The sequence below is a fragment of the Orbicella faveolata genome, unplaced genomic scaffold (assembly GCF_042242905.1).
Source record: "Orbicella faveolata isolate gen_17 unplaced genomic scaffold, um_ofav_v1 contig_34, whole genome shotgun sequence".
NCBI lineage: Eukaryota > Metazoa > Cnidaria > Anthozoa > Scleractinia > Merulinidae > Orbicella > Orbicella faveolata.
In genome coordinates, this window is record NW_028301563.1 from 15,806,731 (window position 1) to 15,820,516 (window position 13,786).

Genomic DNA, 13,786 nt, shown 5'->3' on the forward strand with positions numbered 1-13,786 from the left:
GTGGCCTGTAGTTATCAAGTTCGTGGACCGACGCGTGTCCATGTCGCGGTTTTGGGTGGTACAGAAAAATTACACGTGAAAGGATTTTTAAGAACCCCAGTCTGAAAGGCACAAGAAGCTATTGGTGTGGGTATAGCTCAGACAAAATTATTTCTTAACAACTAATCTTTTGACTTTCGACTTACGCTGAAGCTGGCTATACTGCGAGTACCGTGGTCCCTCTTTCGCGTAGTCCGTCAAGCGTGACCGTAGATGCATGGTTTTCTTTCGCGTCACGCACGACGGATTTAGCACTCGTAGGCTAGCTTAAAACGCGCCCTAAAAGATACCAGAATGCGGAGCAACTGAAAAGTAAATATATGTAACACTATGAGCGGTCAAAAAAAAAACTAGAATTTCAACTCTAATTAATGGTACGACGAACTGCAGCTGGTGTGTAAAGAGAGTTCCCTCCCCCTTTCCCTTCTGTGGAAATCGGCACTGTGAAAGAACAATCCAAGTGTAGGAAAAATCGAGACGAGAGCCAAAAGTTTATTAAGGTTTTTCCTGTTTATTTCCGCTCTTGCTTCGACCGAAGTTAAGCAGAGTTGAGAAAGGTCATCTGAGGAGGAGCTGGAGGAGGCAATTGATTGCTATCTTGGGGTGTTCATGGTCTTGAATGGTATTAAAGAGACTGATCATGAAGCGAGCAGAAAATTTAAGGCGAATTGGTACTGACTTTTCGTGAGGCAGACGGTCAACCAAACCATCCAAGGAACTGGAACCCTGACAGCCATTAGACGTGACAGAATGGTAAGATCGGAAATCATAATTTTGTAAACCTTCCTTTGGTGTTCACTCAAACTGCACAGGCTATAGGAAACGCTAAAAAAGCTTTGCCTTGAGGCGCTGAAAAGTTTTATTACAAAAATAAGGAAGATTTTTTCAAAAGCTGTCATCGATTCGGCGAGGTAGTGCCTTGCGGTGCGTACGTGCGGTTACAGCTTGCGGTTTCCTGGATATCAAATTAGGCCGGTTATCAGTTTTGAAGCAAATTCGATGGAGGGTGTTGAATCAATAGCCTCGTGTTTTGGTTTTTTTCCTTTTTCAGACACGAGTATCTTGGAAGACTTTCGTGAATATTGACCCGTCTATCGTCAGCTTCTTAACTCAGTGATTTCGTTAAAGCATTTTGCGTCATCTAAGGCGATTCCGTGCAATTCTGCTGTCACCTTTTTTCACCTTTAGCAACTTCCACCGGAAACGACCCATAATGGATTGTTTCATTGGTAGATTTGCCAGTTTCATGTCCCCCGCTATCATTCTGCGAGTCGCAGTCAAAGAGCTTACACGCTTGCTCCCCTACAACCTCGCTGTGATTTTTAAAATGAGTGTTTTGCTGCATTTCATGGTGTTGATTTGTCTCACAGTGACCTATTCCGTAGTATCTGAAGGTAAGAGGCTTACCAGAACTTATTAGAATAATTAACAGCAGTATTAGGATAAATTCTGGCAAGGCCGTGCCTCTTGATAAAAAAAAAACTAACAACAACAGCAACAACAGAGGACCTTTTTTCCATAAAAGCTTAATTAAGAATTTGTATCGAATGAAATTGCTCTAAGGTAAAGCAGTGAATGCCTGGAATTTTAAAGGAAAGTATGGAATGCAAGTATTGACGATTGTTTGTCATGTTATTGCCTCCGACTGGAAGTATATTAAGACAGGCGTTCCTAGAAATCAAATTAACATAAAGGGAAATGTAAAACAGTACAATGTATGTAGTTTAAAGTTTAAATTAGAAATACGTCTTTACGCCTAAACGTTTATAAGTAACAACAACAACTAAAAGACAGTCTGCTAAATGTGTAAAAGTTCGCGTCAAAAAGATAGGATTAGAAATAACGTTTTCAAATTCAAAAAATGGCATGTAATGAAACGGGCGATCTGAAACAGCAAAAAAATCGTTCATTTATTTTATCTTTCACCAAACCACTGTTTTGACCTTTGCTTAAACTATTCCTTTCATCGCTTTTTGTCTTTGGCTAGCCTGTGTCACAGCCTCCCTCCCCGAAAAAGGAAAAAATCGGTGAGATACACAGGCTAACACAGGGCGTATAAATTATCAAATTTTACCAAAACTCTTTACGACTTGCATGACTCGTATGACCTATGGATCCTGCTAACTCAAACCAGACAGTAATTATTTCAGCCTTCGCGCCCGGTGTCTGGTCCACTTCTATCCAATCTCCAAAGAAAGGGCCTCCTTGTTAATCGCAGCTGGCTAACAACAAACGTCTCTCTGCTGCAATGACCGCGATAGATGCGTTACGTAACTCTTTTGTTCCATTGCGTGACAACCCGACCAACTTTTGTTTCAAAAGAATTCTGCTCTCTGACGTAAGGAGCGGAAGTAGGAAGTTATCTCCAGAGCAACGTGCCCACGAAAACTAATCTTTCCGAAGTCGCTGCCCCGCGCTTGACCTCGTTGTTACCGTATGTTGACTTCCTACAAAACTGCGGTTATGTTTTAGGCTAAAATAATATTGTGTGGTGAAAGCACGACGGAATACCTCATCCACGATCACTCATTACTTACTCGGGGGCGGTCGGTGGTGGTTAGGGTACTCCCCTAATATAAGCTTTACAGGAAAATGCGGCGCTTTAGTTTGTCTACTCTGTCCAGCAGTTAGGAATATTATTCCTAGACAAAACGTTTTTAATCTTTGTCATATTCGTTTCATGAGAAGTGCGAATTCAATGAACATCGGGGTTTTGAAGCCTTTTCAAATGTGAAAGCAAACTGACGAAGTTCCTGGTAATGTCTGGTCTGAAATAGAGCTGCAATTTTGGGACTAGTGCTAAAGGAACATCATATGTATATCTGTTTTAAATAATCTAAGGGTATCACGAATCGCGCGCATACCCAAACCCAAGTTTTCGGTGAGTGATCTCCCCCGGGATTATATATAAGTATTCATAATTTTAACCTAGTTTCGACCACATCCAGTTTACATTCTTTGTACTGTCAGAAGTATTTATTTTATTCGTGTTGAAATGTAAATAATGAAGTAAAGATGTTCAATAAATCAATACTCAACGCCTGTCATCAAAACAGGTAACTCTTTGTCAGAACCTTTTTCACTCAAGTGTCGAAAAATAATTGATTTTGCATTAACGATTGGCTTAAAAAACTTGCGCAGGTTTTTCATCCAGTGAGAAGTAAAGCCAAAACCAACTGTAGCGGACGTTTCCCCGCGGGCTTCACGTCAGCTATATATAATTACTTTGAGTTTCGACTGGTTCACTGCCTCCTCTCTGACTGACCAGAGTGATTACTTCCGTTTTAGTTTTACGACCATATGAAACTCAATATCTATATATAAAAAAACACTTCAGGCCGGAAACATCAGTTGACAAAGAAGCAAAAGATACGCGCAGACGACACTAGGAAAACAATGTTTTTGGCCGGTGGATATTTTTCGGGTAAAGTGCCTTTTGTTCGAGTTAAAGAATCTAACTTAGCGACTTTTTGAACACTTGTTCATCTCCTTGTTCATCTCCTCAGCAGAGAGAGCAAGATTGGTGTGGAACAAGGCCTTTATGTTTTGCAAGACAAAATAAAAAAGGCAGCAGCCACTAAATTTATTGTTTGTTATAACAACATGTTCTCACTCTCTCTCAATTTTTCATTTTTCACAATAGCAAAGATGGACCTTTCAGAAGAGTTGACTCTGTACACAGGTCAAAATTTGACGTTGTCATGCCAACCAAGGGATAGTCCCAAACATCTGGTTTATTGGTACAAAGGTGCACGGAACCAAAAGGGCCTTGAAAAGCACGTTTCCACTGGGCCCTCATTTACCATCACCAAGGCAACCGTGGATGACACGGCGTTTTATTCTTGTTCTGCAGCAGAATGGGGATTCTGGGGAATAAGGCATTACATTCTGGTCAACGTCATAGGTAAACGTGTTATCAATTTTAACGTATACCTCTAGAGGTGTCTGGCGTCCAAGCGATGTAGTGCGTCCGGTTATAGAGTTGGCTATCAAACTATACTAAGAATTTTGAAATTAAGGGAATTTTCGAATTTTTTGTGACCTCTAAATGCGACCATCCAAATCACCTTTTGAAAGCCATAAGTCAAAGTAACCTAAATAAAAATAAATGCTAACTCGAATAAGCCTGGATGTATTCTTTATGCACGTCTGTTCTAACAAGGTACCTCGTCAATGAACGAACAAATTTGACTATCACAACGTTTGTCGATCGGTTCACAGACCCCGTGTGTGAGTCTTATGATCGCCGAGAGCCCAAACAAAATAGAATCCGTGATGCGTAGAGTGGGACGGAAAGGTGGGCGTGGGGAATACTGAGGGAACTGATAGAAGGAAGAAATTTTCTCTCTTACATGTTCGGCAATGATTCTCTCGCTCTTCACTCACTAAGCTGTGGAAAAAAAACTTGTTTTTATCACCACCAAACCGTTCAATCACTCATTATATTATTATCGTGTTCACAAGTCGTTCATATTTGTTTCCCTTTAGAGCCCGGAGAACCATCTTGCGCAAATGGTTGGAGCCTGTACAAGAACTCGTGCTTCATGAATTCTGCTCGTACGGTGCTTGAGAGCTGGTACAGAGCTTATGACTACTGCAATAAATCCTCTGCGCGGTTAGCAAAGGTCTCCAGGGATTCTGAATCTTTGGATTTCATAAGAGACCTTGCTAAGCAAGTAAACGCATCAAGTGTTTGGATTGGCTCACTGAAAGGGGCTCACTTCAGATTACTTGGCGACAATTCTCATAATCCCCAGTCTGGAAACGGGCGGTGCGCAAAGATCGTTGGAATAAGGAGAACACTGGGAAAGTGCACAGAAAAGCTCCCCTTTATATGTGAACGAGGTGAGAGGATTACAGTTCCTTAGCTTGATTATCAGTTTAACGACTTGTTTCAACAAGTCTAGTTCTTGGCGTTATTTGAGTGTATTAAACTATACAAGTAAACATATGAAAGACCATATATTTGAACTGCGGAGAAAGACATGAAGATATGATTGATCATCGCAGTTATACACACAACTTAAGCAGTTGTGAAATTAAAGCCTGAAAAAAAATTCAGGCCTGAACGGGACTCGAACCCATGACCTCTGCGATACCGGTGCAGTGCTCTACCAACTGAGCTATCAAGCCAACTGGGAACTGGTCACATTGTGAGTTCGTAATATACCCATAGATTGTGAAGAATACAAGTGAATATATGGAAGACCATATATTTGAACTGCGGAGAAAGATATGAAGATATGATTGATCATCGCAGTTATACACACAGCTTAAGCAGTTGTGAAATTAAAGCCTGAAAAAATTCGGGCCTGAACTATGTCAAGCACTTCATGATCAAGCCCTCTTCGGCCTACTTCCGTCAATGTGGTCTCTCCTACACCTTGAAGGAGCTCAGTCACGATATTTCTTAGTTATTTTGGCCACGCATAGAATTACACTTTAATTGCAGGAAACCTAAAAATAGTAGTTTACTAAGAAAGAAAAACAGCAAAGGGACGATAGTAAACTATGAAGGAACAAAGATAGTTAAGGATAGAGAGAAGATTAACACGGATTACAAACGACGAACGTGAAAAGTTTAGGTATAACTTTTCAAGACGGGCAAACTGCGACGTAGCTCGTTTAATAGTGGCAACACTGCGTAGCTGAAGGGTGTTAGACGTTTTGTTTTGGCGGCGAAACAAAACATGCACCTTTGTTCTTTGCGTGCGCCAAAAAAATTATAGAAATAAGAGTAGGTGGAAAAGCGAGCAGTTCTATCGACAACTTGCTCTTTACGTTTCAATCCCTCATCGTGATAACCTTAAGCCTTTATTTTTTTAATATTGTAATTTCGTTTTTATAATTTAGTAACATCTAAACTTGAAGAAGACTGGTCTGGCCGGCCGAAATATTGTTTTAAATATACCACGTTGTATCAGCCTTGCAGTAGTCTTTGACTTCTCATCATTTTACTTTTCAAATTTGGCTGATTAGATCTCCTGTGAGATCCAACGTTCAATCAAGCAGGATCTTTGTTCACGGCTTTGCAGTTTATTTACTTAATTTGATTAAATCTTCTTGATTCACTTTACAGTGTTACCTGATGTTCCCAAAGATGTCAGTATAGAGCATATAAATTCCACCACTGTTCGTGTTGGATGGAGCATGCCAGCGTCCGGCGATACAGTGATTGCCTACCACGTGGAACTGTCGACCTCAGATGGAAATGTTGTATCACGGAAATCCTCTTCAAAGGAACGATCTCTGTTACTGACACATCTGCAACCAAACGTAGAATATAGAGTGAGGGTACAAGCCGAGAATGCTGCAGGCAATGGGTCGAGCTCGTCATATGTGTCAATCAACAGGAAGGGAGGTAAGTCGTTTACGCGGATGGTTGTACAATCGGTGTGAGCTAATTCAATACTCAGTTTTTGAAAAAGCTGGCAGGGCTCAGGGTAGCTAGCCAGCACGAGTTAAGCATTATTTTGATCGTTTACTTCCTCCTCCCCGCTACGTCCCCCACACACTCTACCACACTGCCCTCCCAGGGAGACACCACTCCTTGACATCCAGTTAGCATTGGCCATTTGTCGAATACTGTGATTTATTTTTGGTTCATGCATCTCGTTTTCTCGGGGTTTTGAACAGCGGCATCTAAATCTTTGTGTGGACAAGCAGTCCTAACCCTCCTCACTTTCATTTCTTCACTTTCAGATTTGAACCAAAATATTTCACGCTTACGAAGTAGCGCTACCCAGATACAGTTAGTGGCAATCACTGGAAGCAACAGTAGTATATAACCAGTTCGCAGCATGTTAGTAACCTTCAACTCGATAGTCCCTATAAGTCTACAGTCTAAAGGTTTATAAGCTTTGTCCGAAGGCTGACACGAAAAGTAACTGCCGCAGTCAGAAGCAGAACTAGAAAGCTACTAGTAACCTTGAAACCTCCTTGGAACCCATTCACTAAGAGGGGCTGTTTCCCATCACTTTTAATTTGGATTTTGCCTTGCAGGTCTTCCTATCATTGTGACTTCCACGCAGAACGCCAAAGTAATTGCTGGCCACTCTATAACACTGCAGTGTGGTCAATCACATCAAGAAATCACGTGGTACAAAGACGAAAGCGCCACTCCATTAGCACGTGGACAAGCATATTCCATTGACCTTGCTACTGCGGCAGACGAGGGCATGTATTACTGCGCAGTGGACAATGGACCTAGAGGATCAGTGAAAGTCCTTGTGATTGGTAAGTGCGCAAATTACTACAAGTAACGGTCGAAACAGCGTATAGTCGAAACGAACTGAAAATATACGCCAGTTCAAATCCTCAAACCAGTAAATATTCAGGCGGGCTCGATGAAAATTCGTGCGGATTGAAATTGAATGAGAGCACCCAAGAGTTAACGAGGTGCGTAGGAATTGGCGGTGGCAGACGAGGTTTAGGCCTCGTCAATTCTTGTTCTTTTCGACCTTGGTTTTGCATACAAATCATTTTCCATGTTTCTATCGAGTTCTAGAGTTACAAAATTAGACAGGGAGAGTACGAGAAATCCCCAGGAAATACAAGAAACTGTCTCCGCAACATTCAAGAATTCTCCGAAACGTTCCTCGCGTGCTTCTATTTCTCGACAGGAACACAGAAAATATTACTGATTTTCCCTCCCTTAGAAACCAATAAGAGGACAATTAAGTAAAATCTATCGATTAATTCCAAAATGTTCTGTGTTTCTATCAAGTTAAATAGAAGGGCTTCTAGTCCATACTTTCGTAACATGAATGCCTAACTGACATAAAATATGTTATTCAGTTAATGCAACTTTTAATTTTTTAGAGAAGCCTGTGATTAGTGATGTGAAAGGAATTCTTCTGAGACAACACGACAACGGTAAAGATACACGACAGCTTCTGTTACTTTGCGACACTGTTAACAGACATCCACCAGAGTACGTATGGAGAAAAGATAGCTCTCCGCTGGCCAAAGGAACAGACACCGTAAAAATTTCCTTGGAGGAGAACACAGCTGTTGGCGAGTACGAATGTCACGTGACAAATCTGGCCGGCAGTGCTTCAAAATCTCTTGTCATTTCTCCTGTAGCGGAACCAGGTAAGAGAGTCCATGTTTGTTTGCTATATTTATCTAAGCTGGATGTCTAAACTAGGTAAAGCGGTTTTGGTGTGGTAAGAAAACGTCGGGATAAAATTGTTTTGAGTCCCCGATCTTTGAAAGGTGTTTCTGCAAAAATTGAAAAACCGCATTATAAAGCTTCTATGACAAGGTCATTGGCAAATGCACCACTAGTTCTATACTAGTTGCGGAACGCTTTCCAGTGGTATACGGTCCCATGGAATATCCCATGAGTCACCTGCATATTTAGAGAGGAAGCCACATGAACCTTGGCTGCTCCCTCTGATCCCACTGCTTCCCCTGATTCCCTGCTCCCCCTGCTGCCCCTGCTGCCCTACTGCCCTACTGCTCCCCTACTGCCCTACTCCCCCTGCTCCCCCGCTCTCTCTGCTCCCCCTGCTTCCCCTGCTTCCTCTCCTTCCCCTGCTCCCCTGCTACTCCTGCTTTCCTTGCTCCCCCTGCTCCCTCTGCGCCCCCTGACCCTCCTGCTTCCCCTGCTTCCCCTGCTTCCCCTGCTCCCCTCTTCCCCTGCTCCCCCTGCTCCCCCTGCTCCCCCTGCTACCCTGCTACTCCTGCTTTCCCTGCCCCCTGCTCCTCCTGCTTTCCCTGCTCCCTCTGCTTCTCTGCTACCCCAAAACCGAAGATCTGGGACTGGCTGGAATTTAAAGTGATGTCTTTGTGTTTGTATGTACAGTGGCCAGCCTCACAGTTACTGCATGAAGCTAAACATAATTATGACAATTTTATTCTGCTTCTCGGAAACACAACTTCGATTCCACTGACACAGATTGTTTTTTCTTGTCTCCTAGAAACAGTCCAGAACCAGGTAACCAAATCCAGCTCAGCGTCCCTGGTTTGGATCATTGCTGTTTTGTCCGTTCTTCTCGCAATCTGTTTCGTTGTGAGTGTTGCGGTCAGCAGCATAGGAAAACGGATACTCAAGCTAAGCAAGCCCAGAAAAATGACAACGCAGAGCGTTACCTCCACCGAGATGGTGACCATCGAAGACGTTGAATCACCAGGACCTGTGTCACACACGGAGAATGCCACGCGTGACAACGACGAGGTTTTCCCTTACGACGTCATCCAGACCTGGACTGGGTCAAACGGACCTTACATGAGCCTAAATCGCAGGGAAAATAATAACCTTGAACACCAAGTGGATGGCCCGCAAGTCCGAAGACCTGATTACACCAACATTTCACCCAGCAACCGTAACGACAGCGCTGCCAACTGCATGTATGCACCACTGAGGCTTAGCACGGTGGTGGCAGGCAGCAATACAGGCAGACGTCCATACGTTAATGTGGATGCCTCGGAGGCCTCCTCTGATATGTAGGTACAGTGGACATCACTGTATAGTGGTCCATTAAGACTTTTGTTATAAGAACAAGTTTCGTTCTGGTCTTTTAATCCACTAGCTGGTCGAAATAGAACATCTCAGTTGTGATACTCCTCAAGGTTGTTAACCCAACATAAAACCTGGGTTGGGACTTGGAGTTTGGAGAAAACAAGAGTAAGACTAGGGGAGACGGAGAGAAGCTCATTCCCAATTCTCTCTCTTCCCTGCCCTAGCCTGTTATTTTAAGTTAAGTTTGAGCTAAGCGGAGAATGGCTTGAATAAGTCGTAGAAGAGTAAAGGAACCTGTGTCCAGGTTTTTGACCCATTTTGGCCAAAGCTAAACCAAAGATTTCTTTCGCAACAGCTCTAACTTGTTACGGCTCCTGTTATGCTTAGTCGGCGGGTAGGATACATCACCCGTCATTAGTCGTCGTTAAAGATTTAATTAAATAGCTGACGTCTCAGTTGTTATACCTATGTATGTCAGAGTGTTTAAGTTACTTTGGAGCATGTATATAAATATATTCACGCCTGTAGCTGGTCAGAAATGTACTGAAGTAAAAGTCTATCATTTCAGTGAAAGGCGTTCATTTAAGAGGAGCTTAGAAAGGACAATTTTATCCAAGCTTTTCTCTCAAAATTATCCGTTAGTTGTTGTATTCCAATTCTTCTTGCGCAATTATTTAATTATACTATCATTAATATGTTAGCTTTTCGCTGAAGTGACAAAACGTGCATGGAACGAAAGAATATCTAACTTCTCTACTTATGCTTGTGCAATAGGTAAGTTCAACAATTCAGAATGATAAACAGAATAACGAAAATCATCAAGTGGCTCGAGAGAAACAATGCTCTTATGCCCAAAAAGACCTCTGCAGGAAAGTGAGTGGATGAACCGCTAAAGGGAACCAAAACTTGTATCAGTGAGCGTGGCTCGAATAGCATTTCACCCCTAACCGGTTCCCGTTTTTTAAAACGGGAGGTGGCGGTAGTGGTGGTGGTGAGGGGAGGAAGGGGGAGGGTGGTGGGTGGAGATAACCTGATGTGACAAAGCTCGATACCCTTAGAATTACCGGGATAACTTGCGCATTGATGTTCGATTCCAACACCCTAAGTGGTACCGAGCCATGAATTCCATCCCCTACTGACGCATGATCATCCCCGTCACTATATTACAGGAGTTCTCTGGGTCCTCATGCGATACTACTTAATTCTTTGAACTGACACTAAAGGAACTGTTTTTTTTGTCTTCATCTCATTGGTGGAGGCCAATTAATGGTAGATAAGATAACATCAGTTTATTTTGGACAATAGACTGAAAAATCGCCAACCTAAGGTACATTGAAACAGCAAATTCCTTCCAAAAAATATTACATATTTTATACAATCTAGCAATATTTTTAAACGCTTTAATTAAGATAGTTGAAAATTGTGCATATTAGATATTCGCAACTCATTCATTTCAGATAGCTAAAATTATCTTATTCAAATTATCCGTAGTTTACGCTGATCAAACAAAATTGTGCAAAAAAGTAAATTTAATCTTCCCTTAGTTCAATTTATAATGATACAAGCTGCCTGTCCACAGCTTTTTAGGCTGAAAACACTCTGAATTGTAAGCTGCCCTAATACAGTTTCTTAAGTTGTGAATACAATCTGCAGATGTACATTGGAAACTTTACCATTCGTCTGCTGAATTTATCAAGGCTTCAAGCTGCCTTCATTTATTATGCAGCTGAATTTATTCATGCTACTTTCAATTAATTGTTCCTAAGATGACGTAATCTTGTACCTCGCTATCCTAAATAGAGAGTCTCCGTATCCTTGTAATTCGATTTACATCGTAGATTTATAATTACGATATGAAAACAAGAATAAACGTGTGAAAAGTGTCCCTATCCAATAGCTGCAGATCTGGCTGGTACCCGTTGGAACCCGTGACTAGTTCCTTCATGGCAGCCAAGCGAGTTGCTCCGAACCAATTCCCAGTCAATGAAAGTTCCCAGAGTCAAGCGCACAAGTTTTGCAACCGCCCCGTTTTTCTCAACTTAGAGTTTAAAGCGGCAAAACCCGCCGTCACAAACTGTCCGCAGTTGAGAGATATGTCCGTAACAAGAAGTTCTGTTATATTTCCCCTTGAACTTTATCTGTTCCTCGAATACGTCACAGTTTTCCTCGAGCTGCTGCCCTCTCTCTCAGAAATGCGCCCACATCTCAGAACGGACTACATTTCACGGATATCCGTATACAATCTCACGTCAAATAAAGTGTCGCTTTATGGCTCGCTCCCCCCCCCCCCCCCCTACCCCCGTTCAAACGGATATATACAACTTTGTTATTATGAAGTTATAGTGTCACCGGAACAGCAGAATGTCTCAGAATGTTATTACCGTGTTTTTTTTTTTTTGTTCTTTTTTTCTCCAAACTTTTCCTCCTTTAAAATTCTGAATATTGTTGAGCAATACTCAGAGTAATCCTGATTAGCTTCTTACGTAGAGGAGGGGAGTGCTAAAAAGGTTCGGTCGAAATGGCAATTAAAAGGTCGAGAGAGAAAGGCCGGTGCGTATTTAAAATGGCCCTTTTTTTACAAAAACATAATTATTATTTTGATATTCGTTTGAGCGTGATATCTTCATTGCAAATTACCCCGGCTATTTTGATTGTCAAATTTACTGCTCAATGTCTTATTATTTTTTATTCATGTCGCAGCAACTACTTGCATAAGCGTAACTCAAGAAAAATATTCGTCGTCAACTCGTTTAACGATTTGACTCGTCACACATTTGCTTACCGATATCAAAGGGTCAATGTTTTGTGACAACGACGTCCTAGACTGTTGTCAACAATTCTGAGAAAGAAAGGAAGTTCATGCCAGAAGGCATTATAAGCGTATTAGGTTTGATACGACCGCTTGCACTATATTTCTGTCGGGGCTAATACACGACGAAAACTCGGCTTTTCAGATAAAGATTGTACTCCCAAAGCTATGTACCAAATTTACAAGTAAGTACACAAAGACGCATGCATGCTGTTGTATACATACCTTCATATACCCTAGTCCCATATCGGTGTTTACTTTCTTCATTCTGCCGTTACAGTGCTCAAAGGAACTGATAAGTTTGAAAAGAGAAAATCTCTGAAACCGCGTAACCGCCACACTGATCGAGTACATGGTTCGAGAGACAGCTCTAGGAATGTTTTGCTTGTAATAGAGAGTTAACCACGCAGACAGAAACAAGTTATGCTGCGAAATTAGTATATAATTACACAAAATTACTTCTACCGTTGATTTATAAACGTTTCAGTAAAGATACTACAGGTTGCAATGTTACCGATAATTATGTATTATTGTATGCGGTGACATCAAATTTAGATTAGAATTGAGACGACAAACTAAAGAGACATCAAACGATTTTTTTGCGGCAGAGGTAGCTTTAGTTAGCTATTTCGATAGTGTGACCTCTTCAGCTCTATACACGTTAACTCATGCTTCAATGATCCAAAACAAGACAAACTAACTATAGTTATATAGGCCGTACTGGATGCATGGGTTGAACTTTAGTTTACAAACGTAAAGCTGATCGGAATGCAAACTAACAAGTGCGATATAAACACAATTACGTAATTCAAAAACTCAAGAGTACAACTCCCATAAGAAATTGTCGGAGATGCTCGTCATCTTACTTAGAGGTGTAAATCGCCGATTTTGGTCTTACTTTGGTTGCTCAAGACAAGACGCCACTATTTTTAGCCTTCAAGGTATCTTTTAGGGTTGAACTGGAGTTATTTAGCTAAAGACTAACCCGGGCAAACTAAGGTTAATGATGTTTGTGTGACCATAGACATTACATCCCGAGCAAATCGTCATTTCAAAATTGGTGCTCGAGGTGGCATTGAATTTTCCCGGCATCGTCAATCGAACGGCAGATCCAAAATCAGGCTTGTAAGATGTCTGAGTATGTTATTACCGTGTTTGTTTCCTCCAAACTTTTGCTCCTTTAAAATTCTGAATATTGTTGAGCAATACCCAGGGTAATCCTAATTAGCTGGTTACCTAGAGGAGGAGGTGCTAGAAAGGTTCTTTCGAAATGGCAATTAAAAGGTCCGGAGATAAAGGCCGGTGCGTATTTAAAATGGCCTTTTTTCTTGCAAAAACATAATTATTATTTTGATATTCGTTTGAGCGTGATATCTTCATTGCAAATTACCCCGGCTATTTTGATTGTCAAATTTACTGCTCAATGTCTTGTTATTTTTTATTCATGTCGCAGCAACTACTTGCATAAGCGA

The 13,786-nt window shown here is 41.6% G+C and overlaps 1 protein-coding gene across 3 annotated transcripts; it reads left to right on the forward strand.

Annotated features, from left to right (window-relative positions):
- Positions 1–591: 591 nt before the first annotated feature.
- LOC110043813 (hemicentin-1-like) lies at positions 592–11,399 on the forward strand. 3 transcript variants are annotated; one of them, XM_089271855.1, is made up of 7 exons: positions 592–792; positions 3,683–3,943; positions 4,528–4,884; positions 6,119–6,400; positions 7,042–7,275; positions 7,861–8,133; positions 8,964–11,399. In XM_089271855.1, the coding sequence occupies exons 2-7, from the start codon at positions 3,688–3,690 to the stop codon at positions 9,491–9,493; spliced, it is 1,932 nt and encodes a 643-aa protein (XP_089127981.1). In that variant the 5' UTR covers positions 592–792; positions 3,683–3,687; the 3' UTR covers positions 9,494–11,399. The 3 variants fall into 3 exon arrangements, with proteins under 3 accessions (XP_089127981.1, XP_089127979.1, XP_089127980.1); XM_089271853.1 differs by lacking the exon at positions 592–792 and adding an exon at positions 1,223–1,433; XM_089271854.1 differs by lacking the exon at positions 592–792 and adding an exon at positions 1,230–1,433 and having other exon boundaries at positions 8,970–11,399.
- The last annotated feature ends 2,387 nt before the right edge of the window (positions 11,400–13,786 follow it).

Bases quoted from the DNA above. Each gene is read 5' to 3' on its own strand.
- LOC110043813 (XM_089271853.1), top strand. From the start codon at position 1,253: ATGGATTGTTTCATTGGTAGATTTGCCAGTTTCATGTCCCCCGCTATC. The intron at 1,434-3,682 runs GTAAGAGGCTTA...TTTTCACAATAG, and splicing joins CTATTCCGTAGTATCTGAAG to CAAAGATGGACCTTTCAGAA. The intron at 4,885-6,118 runs GTGAGAGGATTA...TTCACTTTACAG, and splicing joins CCCCTTTATATGTGAACGAG to TGTTACCTGATGTTCCCAAA.